The sequence below is a fragment of the Ranitomeya variabilis genome, chromosome 2, assembly GCF_051348905.1.
Source record: "Ranitomeya variabilis isolate aRanVar5 chromosome 2, aRanVar5.hap1, whole genome shotgun sequence".
In the NCBI taxonomy this organism is placed as follows: Eukaryota; Metazoa; Chordata; class Amphibia; order Anura; family Dendrobatidae; genus Ranitomeya; species Ranitomeya variabilis.
This window is the reverse complement of record NC_135233.1, coordinates 1,000,432,166-1,000,444,706: the sequence shown is the minus strand read 5'-3', so window position 1 is coordinate 1,000,444,706 and position 12,541 is coordinate 1,000,432,166. Positions and strand designations below refer to the sequence as shown.

The following is a 12,541-nucleotide window of genomic DNA, read 5'->3' as shown; positions in this document are numbered from 1 at the left end:
AGTAAAGGGTTGTATTTGGTCCTTAAGAAATTTTAGACACGTGATGGAGGTTTATGTAACATCCATATAAATGTCAAGATTAAGATTTCCCAGCATCACGCTACTTCTCCCAGCTCACCTCCTCCCATAGAGGGCATCCTATCCATGATCCTGTCTTTGTGTCACTGATTGTCCTTGCTTTGGCCACTTTTGGTAGGTGCTAACCATTATGGTTGTCTTCTGTGATCAGTATGGTCAGTAGCTCCTTACAACTGCCCGTATTTCCTGCTTTCATCACTTCAATAGCTGAATGTTCACTTGCAGCCGAATATATCCCACCACTTGTTAGATGCCATCGTCACCAATGTTATTTACGTCACCGGTGCGTGGTTTTCATGCTATGGCTCTTCAGCGCCATCAGTCGTTAGGGAGGAGCTTTGGAAATGCAAAGAGTTTGTATGTTCTCCCCGTGTTTGCATGGGTTTCCTCCAGGTTCTCCGGTTTCCTCCCACATTCCAAAGACATACTGATAGGGAATTTAGATTGTGAGCCCCATCGGGGACAGCGATGATAATGTGTGCAAACTGTAAAGCGCTGCGGAATATGTTAGCGCTATATAAAAATAAAGATTATTATTAATGCTGGGCTCCTGAGTACAGGCGACCATGGCTGAGTCCTCTGTAATATTTTTTTTTTGTGTAGTATAAATACAGCGCCGTCTTTTTTTTTTTTTTTTTTTTTTTTTTTTTACTTTTGACGGTGTGCCTACTAGTCTGGCCTGTCAGGATCTGTGATGTTTTCCTGGAAGACTAGTAAGGCTGTGTTCACACGTAGCATAAATGCTTTATTATTTTGTACCAAAGATCTGCTGTGTTTTACTGTTCAAGCGAAATCTGTGATTTCATGAACAGTCTCACTGTGTGTTTAAAGACGCTGTTCAACAGTACGTGTTTTTTTTTTTTGGTGCATTTTTTTTCTCATATGCTTTAATACAGAGCCTACAAAAATTCATGTAGAACTAAAGGGGAAAACCTGTTCTAAAAAGCATTTATCAGATAAGATTTCTATTGCTTCTCTTTGTGTGGAGATGTGCAGAAAACATGGCGATTAAAAGCCGCAGAAACCCCTCCTTATTTCCGCTACTTGTGAACACTAGAAGGTCAGCGGTGTTAATGACGGCGGTACGATTCCGCCGGGTGCACGATCAGCAGGTACTGTAATAGGACAGGTGAATGATGCCTGTGGGTGGTGCACATGTCCTGGCACATGTGTTCAGACATCACCTTTCCATGCAGATTGATCCTTGATGATTTTCTGTGCTCACCACATTAGCGCTTCGTCTCCTAGAGGCGATGCGATCAATGGCAAAATCTATTTCTAATCAATTAAGATTGCACATGTAGCATCAGCCAGTGTTTCTCGCCCCCATTCCTTTGTATTAGGACTGCCGCCGCTCCTTAGTGTAGGGGATTGTCACCAGCACCCAGCTTTTCCTGCCGCTTTTATAGAATAACATGGACTGTCCGAGGAATGTGCTGAGCTCCAGATTATAATACAGCTTCCTGCATTACCAGAAGAGAGTAGTGGGTGGTCCGGAGGAAGAAGCCTGTATGGTCATTGTCTTGACACTTTGTATCTCTAAAGACAAGGCGGAAAGAAAGCTTCCTCTCGTTGTGGTCCCCACCATGGTGTCCCCTTTTGTAGTCGAGTACAGTGTGTTGCCCGCTGGCACAGTTTAGGCCGCGTGTGTGCTTGTACCATGTCCATATCGCCCGGTTCACGTAATGCTGCACAGTGTTAGGGGCTTGCATTTTCATTTGGTCATGTATGTTTGTTTGTTTTTTGTTCTAATTATTAGCTTTTTCTTTTCTTTAAACATGGCGTTTTGTTTTTTTCCCCTCTGCAATCCCTTCTTTTTCTTTTTCCACCCTCCTCTTTCACCTTTCATGGCCACTCAGCGTTCAGAACGCTCTCGACCAGCTGCAGTTTTGGTGACTTTACGTCTGCTTTCTCTCTGCAGACCTCTTACCGTAAGTCTCGTCCGTCCCTCAACAGGGCGACTTCTGATGTCTTATTTGTACTAGCTGTGTGTAGTTTTTAGATTGTAGCCTGTAGACTAGATGTTCGTGTTTGTACCCCCTGCAATCCACTCACAATCTGCAAAATAATCTGCCAAAGTTGATAATTGAGGTGCAGTGAACTTCCCGCCAGTATTGCAGTGGTTGATGGAGTCTGGCCTATAACTCTGGGCAGCGCTCTTCACCGGACCCCTGACTGTCTTCTACCTGGCTGCCGCTGATGCCTGTGATGTCCAAAACCATGAGCCACTGCCAACTGCAATGGTTGGAAGGTATTTTCTGTGTAAACTCTTCGTGTGACCGCCATGGACAGTATAGGTTTCAGCTGCAAAAGGATAGCAAGGGTATCCCTTGAATGGTGCATTTAAAGTGAAACTTTCCAGGCAAGTAGATCTCCATAACTATCCAAATCTTAAATTTTGTCCAAAGTTATTTTTTTATTTTCAAAATTCAGAGATTAAGAACGCTTGGGACTGTTTTAGATTGGTTTTGGATGGTCTATTTATATTCTCTCAACTTCTAGAAACTTCATTAAAAAAAATATGATCTGGTGTCATTCTGGCCTGAACCTAGTATGCCTGCTGCCTTTATGTTCTTATACTTAAACATTGATTCTCATCTAACTGCATTTCGGTGAATGTTTCAGCATCTGTCCATACCAGTTCAAGAAATCCAGCTTTATTTTATAGGTACAAATGCAAATGCAAACTTTGCTCAATTTGACAACTTTCCCAAGTCCTCCAGCGCTGACTTTGGAGCCTTTAATTCAACTGGACCTAGTAAAACGGCTGCTGTTGGTAAACCAAGTCAGCCATCAGCAGATAAATATGCAGCTCTCGCAGACTTAGACAATATCTTCAGCGGTGTGCAAGGTAAGATTATCATCAGTTTGGAAAAATCTTAGGGGACAGAGTGTCAATAATATAACTTAAGGGGACACGAAATGTAAAATACACAGAAAAATATTGTAGCACTTGCTTTATCTATTTTTTATTGTGTCTTTTTACATTTAAGACTGAGAAGTATGTTAAGAGTATTCTCAGGTTGTCTCTTGAGCAGCTCAGAGCTTCGCAGTCTCCTTGCGGTCTCCTCACTTCCTGATTTCTGGCGGGGCCGACTCTCCTCCTTGAGTGACAACTCTGGTGAATAATAGTGCTGCAGTTATAGTATTATTATTTATTATTATAGTGCCATTTATTCCATGGCGCTTTACATGTGAGGAGGGGTATACATAATAAAAAGTACAATAATCTTAAACAATCCAAGTCACAACTGGTACAGGAGGAGAGAGGACCCTGCCCGCGAGGGCTCAGTGTCTACAAGGGATGGGTGAGGGTAGAGCTGGTCATGCAGCGGTTTGGTCAATCGGTGGTTACTGCAGGCTGTAGGCTTGTCGGAAGAGGTGGGTCTTCAGGTTCTTTTTGAAGGTTTCGATGGTAGGTGAGAGTCTGATATGTTGTGGTAGAAGGATCCAGAGTAGGGGGGATGCGCGAGAGAAATCTTGTATACGATTGTGGGAACTATATAGTACCATATAGTAGAACTATACAGCTCAGCCCAAGTTCTGCTGTAACACATTCAGCTATCAGTGGTTTGTTCTGAAGTCTACACTGTTATCACAGTATATATACACAGAGATAACAGGACATTTGGATAAGTGCACACCTTGGGCCAGTGGGAGCCAAGGGTTGTGATTATGAGCTCTGTGGGAAATTGATGTATGGGCAGGTGATTTTGCAAGATTTATAACAGCAGCTTGTCAGGAGTTGAGGGAGGTGAACAGCTATCGGTTGTATTTTAAATCACTTGGGGGAGCTGACTGGGATGTTATGTGTTAACCTTCTGTCTTGGAATGTAACTTCTGTGCACACTTGGCCAGGGTCTAGGCAAAAGCTAGTGGCCGAGCTCCATGAAAACCAGTTCTATACTATGAAAGACAAAGGTTCTCATTGAAGGAGAATGATAGCAGATAGAAAAAGCAAGTAAATTGCAAAATTGCTTATTTTCATTTCAACTAACTAAAGCAATTTTCATAACTTGAGAATACCCCTTTTTTTAAAAAAAAAAAAAAATCTTCTTTGCCTCACAGGATCCCAACCTTGTCCTCCTCCACTCCCTCCCTTTTGTGTCTGCCTGTGGGACCACAGGCTGTGGAAGGTGCTCCAACTTCTGTCTTATACACGTGGTCAAAATTGTTGGTACTCATCGTTTAATGGCAGAAAAACCCACAATGGTGACAGAAATAACTTGAATCTGACAAAAGTAATAATAAATAAAAGATCTATGAAAATGAACAAATGAAAGTCAGACATTGCTTTTCAACCATTGGACTATTCTGAAGAGGCCTTCTATGAGCCCTGACCTAAATCCTATTGAGCATCTTTGGAAAGAGCTGAAACTTGCTGTCTGGAAAAGGCAACCTTCAAACACGAGACAACTGGAGCAGTTTGCTCTTGAGGAGTGGCCCAAAATACTTTATATACTCGAGTATAAGCCGACCCCCCCCCCCCTAATTTTGCCACAAAAAACTGGGAAAACTTAATGACTCTAGTATAAGCCTAGGGTGGGAAATGCAGCAGCTACCGGTAAATGTCAAAAGTAAAAATAGATACCAATAAAAGTAAAATTAATTGAGACATCAGTAGGTTGTGTTTTTGAATATCCATATTGAAACAGGAGCCCCATATAATGCTCCATAAAGTTTATGATGGCCCCATAAGATGCCCCATAAGATGCTCCATATTAAAATATGCCCCATATAATCCTGCATAAAGGGTAATAATGGCCCCATAAGATGCTCCATAAAGATATTTGCCCCATATATTGCTGCACAAACGTTGATTATGGCCCCATACAAACACTTGCTCCATTATAGTGCTGCACAAACGTTATAGCCCCATAAGATGCTCCATACAGACACTTGCCCCATATAGTGCTGCACAAACGTTATGGCCCCATAAGATGCTCCATACAGACCCTTGCCCCATATAGTGCTGCACAAATGTTATGGCCCCATAAGATGCTCCATACAGACCCTTGCCCCTTTTGCTGTTGCTGCGATAAAAAAAAAATCACATTCTCGCCTCTCCGTCGCTCAGGCCTCCGGCACTTGCAATATTCACCTGACTTCGTTCCAGCGCCGCTCCATCTTCAGCGTCTTCTGCACTGACATTCAGGCAGAGGGCGCGCACTAACCACGTCACCGCGCCCTCTGACCTGAGCATCACTGCAGAAGACGGAGCGGCGCCCGGAACGAGGAGCAGGTGAATATCGCGCAGCGCTCCCGTCCCCGTTATACTCACCTGCTCCTGGCGTGGTGCAGTCCCTGCTTGCTCGGCGCCGCAGATTCTCCCTGTATTGAGTGGTCACCGTTACCGCTCATTACAGTAATGAATATGCGGCTCCACACCTATGGGAGGTGGAGCCGCATATTCATTACTGTAATGAGCGGTACCATGTGACCGCTCAGTACAGGAAGAAGCTGGGGCGCCGGGGAACCAGGGACCGCGCCAGGAGCAGGTGAGTATAATTACAGTCCCCGCTCCCCCTCCCCTGCCGACCCCTGGGTATGACTCGAATATAAGCCGAGAGGGGGACTTTCAGCCCCCCAAAATGGGCTGAAAATCTCGGCTTATACATGAGTATATATGGTACCTGTCTAGAGGTGCAGAAGTCTCATTGACAGTTACAGGAATCGTTTGATTGCAGTGATTGCCTCAAAAGGTTGTGCAACAAAATATTAAGTTAAGGGTACCATTATTTCTGTCCAGGCCTGCTTCATGAGATTTATTTTATTCTGCGGAAGCATGGTTGAAAAGCAATGTCTGACTTTCATTTGTTCTAATTCATAGATCTTTTATTTATTACTTTTGTCAGATTCAAGTTATTTCTGTCACCATTGTGGGTTTTTCTGTCATTAATCGAGGGGTACCAACAATTTTGACCACGTGAGTAGGCAAGCTCCACCCCTTTGTCTCAATTTCCCCAGATTAAAATTGATGACATCAGCAAGAAATTAACCCTTCTGTTCCCTGCAGGATTTCCACAACTCGTTATTTATCAGTAACATCCAAAAACCTTGAAGACTGAGAGGCAGTAGAAACAATGATATCTCCTGTTCTAGTGGTGTTCTTCATTTAAATTTGGTCAAGAATCACTGCAACTTGGCAGTGAAAGATTTTTATTTTTTTTCTACCTGTAATTTAAACTCCTGCCCCTAAAGATATACTTTCTTGGTCATCACCCATGTATGAATACACAAAGGTCATCCTGCAGGCTATTCCAGCAGCCTGACTGCCGGCTGTGCATGATCGGAAGTCTTCTGCACTTCCGATTCTGTGCCTCAATTAATCAATGCAGTGAGGGAAAAACAGCCACCCACATGCGCAAGGTATGTATAGTGCTGGCGATGACGCTGGCGCTTCTAAGTCATGTTATCACGCCCGCAAGGGTGTGATAACATCTAAGTGGGCCGACTAATCTGGGGACACTAACGCCCCATCAACTAGTCAAAACCCTCATTTACATATCATAACCGGACTTTAGAAAGAGTTTTTCTAAAGATCTGTTTGTGTGTAATGTAATAAAGGGACTATTAGGCAGGGAATTTCACAATGTAGTCACAACTGCTGGTGGTTCTGGGGGACCGAGGACCTGACAGGTTCCCTTTAAAGACTTACTAGAGGAGATGACCTAACAGAACATGTATAGTGGTGGAATTATTCCTGCCAGCCAATCAGATTCTTGAACCTGTACTTCTAGTGGATCTGTTGTCAGATATCTACTACGATCCCACTTATAAGATCCTTTCTTCCAGGAGGCAGTACACAAGGAAGTGGCTACAGTGGTGCACCAGTGTCTTCTGCTCCTGTCCCAGCTGCTCCGGCCCCAACCGATAAGTAAGTGTCCATTACGGATATTCTTTGAGATTAGTTGGTTGACTATTTTATCGTGTTTTCAATGAAAGAAACAACATTTTGGTAAATAATTCAAGGTTTTAAAAGTTTGGTGTCCAATGAATATTAAGCAGATATCACTGCACGGTTACTCCCCTACATACAGGTCCTTCTCAAAAAATTAGCATATAGTGTTAAATTTCATTATTTACCATAATGTAATGATTACAATTAAACTTTCATATATTATAGATTCATTATCCACCAACTGAAATTTGTCAGGTCTTTTATTGTTTTAATACTGATGATTTTGGCCTACAACTCCTGATAACCCAAAAAACCTGTCTCAATAAATTAGCATATCAAGAAAAGGTTCTCTAAACGACCTATTACCCTAATCTTCTGAATCAACTAATTAACTCTAAACACATGCAAAAGATACCTGAGGCTTTTAAAAACTCCCTGCCTGGTTCATTACTCAAAACCCCCATCATGGGTAAGACTAGCGACCTGACAGATGTCAAGAAGGCCATCATTGACACCCTCAAGCAAGAGGGTAAGACCCAGAAAGAAATTTCTCAACAAATAGGCTGTTCCCAGAGTGCTGTATCAAGGCACCTCAATGGTAAGTCTGTTGGAAGGAAACAATGTGGCAGAAAACGCTGTACAACGAGAAGAGGTGACCGGACCCTGAGGAAGATTGTGGAGAAGGACCGATTCCAGACCTTGGGGAACCTGAGGAAGCAGTGGACTGAGTCTGGTGTGGAAACATCCAGAGCCACCGTGCACAGGCGTGTGCAGGAAATGGGCTACAGGTGCCGCATTCCCCAGGTAAAGCCACTTTTGAACCATAAACAGCGGCAGAAGCGCCTGACCTGGGCTACAGAGAAGCAGCACTGGACTGTTGCTAAGTGGTCCCAAGTACTTTTTTCTGATGAAAGCAAATTTTGCATGTCATTCGGAAATCAAGGTGCCAGAGTCTGGAGGAAGACTGGGGAGAAGGAAATGCCAAAATGCCTGAAGTCCAGTGTCAAGTACCCAGTCAGTGATGGTGTGGGGTGCCATGTCAGCTGCTGGTGTTGGTCCACTGTGTTTCATCAAGGGCAGGGTCAATGCAGCTAGCTATCAGGAGATTTTGGAGCACTTCATGCTTCCTGGCACCTGCTCACAGTGCCAAAACCACTGGTAAATGGTTTACTGACCATGGTATTACTGTGCTCAATTGGCCTGCCAACTCTCCTGACCTGAACCCCATAGAGAATCTGTGGGATATTGTGAAGAGAAAGTTGAGAGACGCAAGACCCAACACTCTGGATGAGCTTAAGGCCGCTATTGAAGCATCCTGGGCCTCCATAACATCTCAGCAGTGTCACAGGCTGATTGCCTCCATGCCACGCCGCATTGAAGCAGTCATTTCTGCCAAAGGATTCTCGACCAAGTATTGAGTACATAACTGAACATTATTATTTGATGTTTTTTTGTTTGTTATTAAAAAACACTTTTATTTGATTGGACGGTTGAAATATGCTAATTTATTGAGACAGGTTTTTTGGGTTATCAGGAGTTGTAGGCCAAAATCATCAGTATTAAAACAATAAAAGACCTGACAAATTTCAGTTGGTGGATAATGAATCTATAATATATGAAAGTTTAATTGTAATCATTACATTATGGTAAATAATGAAATTTAACACTATATGCTAATTTTTTGAGAAGGACCTGTATTTAGTCAGGGTGTGCGATCTCTATATAGAAATGTCTATTTCGTGTTCTGTTTAATGAGATGAGATTTTCATCAACTTAATTAGTTTTTTACATCCTTAAATATAATGATTGGGGGAAAGGAACTATTGGTTCTCCTAAGAAAACCGGTCAAGTGCAGATCCTTATTGGCCATGCTCCACGGCTGAAAAGTGTGCACATGAAAGAAAGTTGTGTTATAAGTGCCACAGTGGAGAGGTAGTTATCAATCTACCAAATAATTGTTCAGTGAGTTTCTGGCTTGGCTATTATGACTGATCATGTTTCACGACTTATTATAGGGTCAGACGTTGACTTGTAAGATGCCTACTGCACGTAGGAAGCGCTTAGGCTATGTGCACACATAGCGGTTTTTACCGCGGAACCGCAGCGTTTCTGCAGCTGCGGGTCCGCAGCAGTTTCCATTGCGTTTATAGTTAAATGTAAACCCTATGGAAACCGCAATCCGCTGTGCACATGCTGCGGGAAAAACCGCGCAGAAACGCAGAGGTTTACATTCCGCAGCATGTCACTTCTTTGTGCAGAATCGCTGCGATTCTGCACACATAGAAATGCATTGATCCGCTTACTTCCTGCATGGGGCTGTGCCCATGATGCGGGAAGTAAGCGGATAATGTGCAGATGGTACCTGGGGAGGAGGAGAGGAGACTCTCATCCAGGCCCTGGGAACCATATTTGTGTAAAAAAAAAAAAGAATTAAAATAAAAAATAATGATATACTCACCTCTCAGCGCTGCACGCGGCCATCCGGTTGCAGGGTTGCTATGCGAGCAGGGCCTGAGATGACGTCGCGGTCACATGACCGTGACGTCTCGAAGGTCCTTCTCGCACAGCATCTTTGGAACCGGACCGCCACGTGCAGCACCGAGGAGATCGGGACGTCAGAGGGTGAGTATATAACCATTTTTTTATTATTTTTAACATTACTATTGATGCTGCATATTGCTGCATATGCAGCATCACTAGTATAGGAGTAAACCCGCAGCGGAAACCGCAAAACAAACCGCGATAAATCTGCAGGGATAACCGCAGCGGCTTTGCCCTGCAGATTTATCAAATCCGCTGCGGGAGAACCCCGCAAAGTGTGCACATAGCCTAATGGGTGAATTTTGCCAGACAGCTAATTTGCCTAAATGTAATCCTTAATATGAGGCATCTAGTGACAGATAATACCACTGAGCTTATATGTGGGGATAAATTCCTTATTCCATTTTTGTTTTAACCTCTCCATGTGGCAAGAATGATGGGAGTTTTCTACGTGCAGAAGCCATATCAATCATACATATAGGGCCTGATTCATCAAAGATTTTCACCCAGAATTTTGGCATAAAAAGTTGGAAAAGTTGCAAAATGTTTGGAGCAACAGAAAGCTATGCTAACATTTTAGGATTTATGGAGGCCTTAACTCCAGTTTCGCTCAGTTCCTGCAAAGTGAGTGAAGCTGGGGCCTGACGGGAGCGTGACCATCCCCGCTCTTCAGTTTGACCAGCAGTGGCGCTCCTTACACCACAAATCTTACTCCAGTCACTGACTGGAATAAGATTTGTGGTGAGGCGCACGGCACTTGGCTAGATAGGCATGCCTCCTAATGAATCGGGAGCATCTTACTGCAGCAGGCCTTCTCAAGACTTGGGTGAGAATCGGAAGTGTTGATAAATCGGAGCCATAGTGTACATGTAGTAAACATTAGGATGCAATCAGGCCAGTTTGCCTGAGTAAGGTTGAGGTTTAATACCAGACACCACCCGTGTACAAGAGGCAGCCTTTTGTGAAAAATCAAGGCAAAGTCTTCCTAACCTCAGACATCCCCTTAGGGCTTTGAGCTAGGAAACTGTGAAAATTGACTTTGTCCAAAGTGATAGTACAGCTGCCTAGTCTTGGAAAGCAGCAGACCTCTTTCATGTGTGTGACAATCTCCATGTCTCTTCCAGCAATGTTTTTGGGATCCCTGCTGCAGTCCCGGCAGCGCACACACACCCTGCTCCATCAGTGGCGGGAGCTTTTGGAGGTAAGGGACCTTTTGATTTTGCCATTAGGGGCCCTGGTGGAAGCCCTATGTCTGTGTACAGCGAGCTGATAAAACCACACAACGTGCCTCTAGTTATATCCCACCAAATCCATCTCCGGTACGTAGACTGGAATAACACATTACATACGAGGGTTACTAATCGTTTTATGTTCCTTTCCCAGCTCCTACCTCTACGAACCCCTTTGTTTCTGCTTCCGTTGCACCAGCTGTGAACCCGTTCCAGACAAATGGACGAGCGCCTCCAGGTATGGGGAGAGTCATGTATGATTCACCAAAAATGCCGACAATCTAGGGGTTGTTAGAATTGTCGCCTTCCTTACTGTGATGGCTGCACAGGTTTCTCATAGATAGAAGAGCCTTCTACTATAAATTCATTTTTTTTTCTCACTGGGGACTAGTCCTGGAATCATTAACACATTGCACCATGGCGCAGCATAGACTGTAAAGGCGCCTAAACACACCAGACGCTAGTTGATGAAAATTTACATTCTCAATCATAACGAATGGTCATTTTAACCAACCAATCACAGACGGCCATGTTATGAAATGAAGTCAGCGGACAGATGGCCAAAAGTCCTTTTGTTTGAATGCTCCCGGAGAGATTTCATTCATCGCCCGGTGTATCTACACAGGTATGACCGCTACCATCAGCTGCAGTGGCCAATATGGACTGCAGTGTGTAAGGCTGATTGTTTTGTCCGTAGTTGTTCAAACACCAACCTACTTCTAAAAATGATAAATACAATCAGAAACCTTCCTACTTCTAATCCCATCACTGTAGATATATTTTAGATTGGCACCCTAAGAATCCTGAGAGCGAGGATCTCAGTCCCGTGTTCTTCTGGCAGTGAATTGAGCTGCGTGGTCGACCAGGATCGATACTGCGCCAGTCTTTGTCCATGAGACTAATGTAAATAACTGAGTGGATCCTGTGAATAAATATCTCTGGTGGCAAAACCCCTGAATAGGATATTTACTGATATTTCTACCCCCTCCAGCTTCCTATATACATTAGATGGCTGTTAGCCGAAGGATCCTTCAGCCATCAGTAGTCTCCCACAATGACTCGGCCGAGCCCTCCTGTGATCTGAGAGTCGCCCCCAGCCTCCTGGCTTATTTTCCAAAGAGCAAGACCACCCGTCATGGGTAATCGGTGATGGCCCAGATCTACTCACTGATCCCACCGATACCGGTGTGTTAGGGCTTCATCTTTCCGGACCATCACAGATCCCAATAGCACTGTTTTCCATGGCCTCTAAGTTGTATCATAGTCAGTCGGGTCTGTTCTGTCTGGTAGGGTAATAGTCACCTCCATTTGGGAGTCAGAGCCAAAATTTGTTTTCCAAGCATTCCAGCGCCGTATGAAATGTTGTGAGTGATCCTGATTAAGAGTCTGGTATAATAATTGTCACAACATAGCAGCCATGTCCCCTGAAAGGTTATTGAGCTTCTACTCGAATCTGCGATAGAGGTGAAAGAGACACCCTGATGTCCATGGTCACCGGATTCTTATGGTGCAGGAATGCTTTGAAAACTATTTTTAAATGGATCACACACTTACTGGGGAATGACCTGACCCCTTCCTGCTACATGCCCGTGTGATTGGTTGGGTTGCCAAAATAGTCATGACAGGTTTACTTAAAAATAAAGTTGTGTTCTTCAGAAGATTTTGCTGAAACCATGCATTGAAGACCTCTTTGTTATGCCAACACTTCCCATGGCTCCTCTGGAGCTTTCCTCCCTCACATTTGGCATGCCTGCTCTGTACTGTACTAGCAAAATACCAGCCTTGGAAGACC

General features: G+C 43.9%; 1 protein-coding gene across 10 annotated transcripts in view; it reads left to right on the top strand.

Moving 5' to 3' along the window:
• Window positions 1-12,541, top strand: part of AGFG1 (ArfGAP with FG repeats 1) — a 64,876-nt gene that overhangs the window by 41,576 nt on the left and 10,759 nt on the right. For all 10 annotated transcript variants that reach the window (XM_077291154.1, XM_077291157.1, XM_077291156.1 and 7 more), the window contains 4 exons: window positions 2,747-2,929; window positions 6,874-6,955; window positions 10,645-10,721; window positions 10,904-10,987. In XM_077291154.1, coding sequence (XP_077147269.1) covers window positions 2,747-2,929; window positions 6,874-6,955; window positions 10,645-10,721; window positions 10,904-10,987 — 426 coding nt within the window. The remainder of the gene's footprint in view (window positions 1-2,746; window positions 2,930-6,873; window positions 6,956-10,644; window positions 10,722-10,903; window positions 10,988-12,541) is intronic.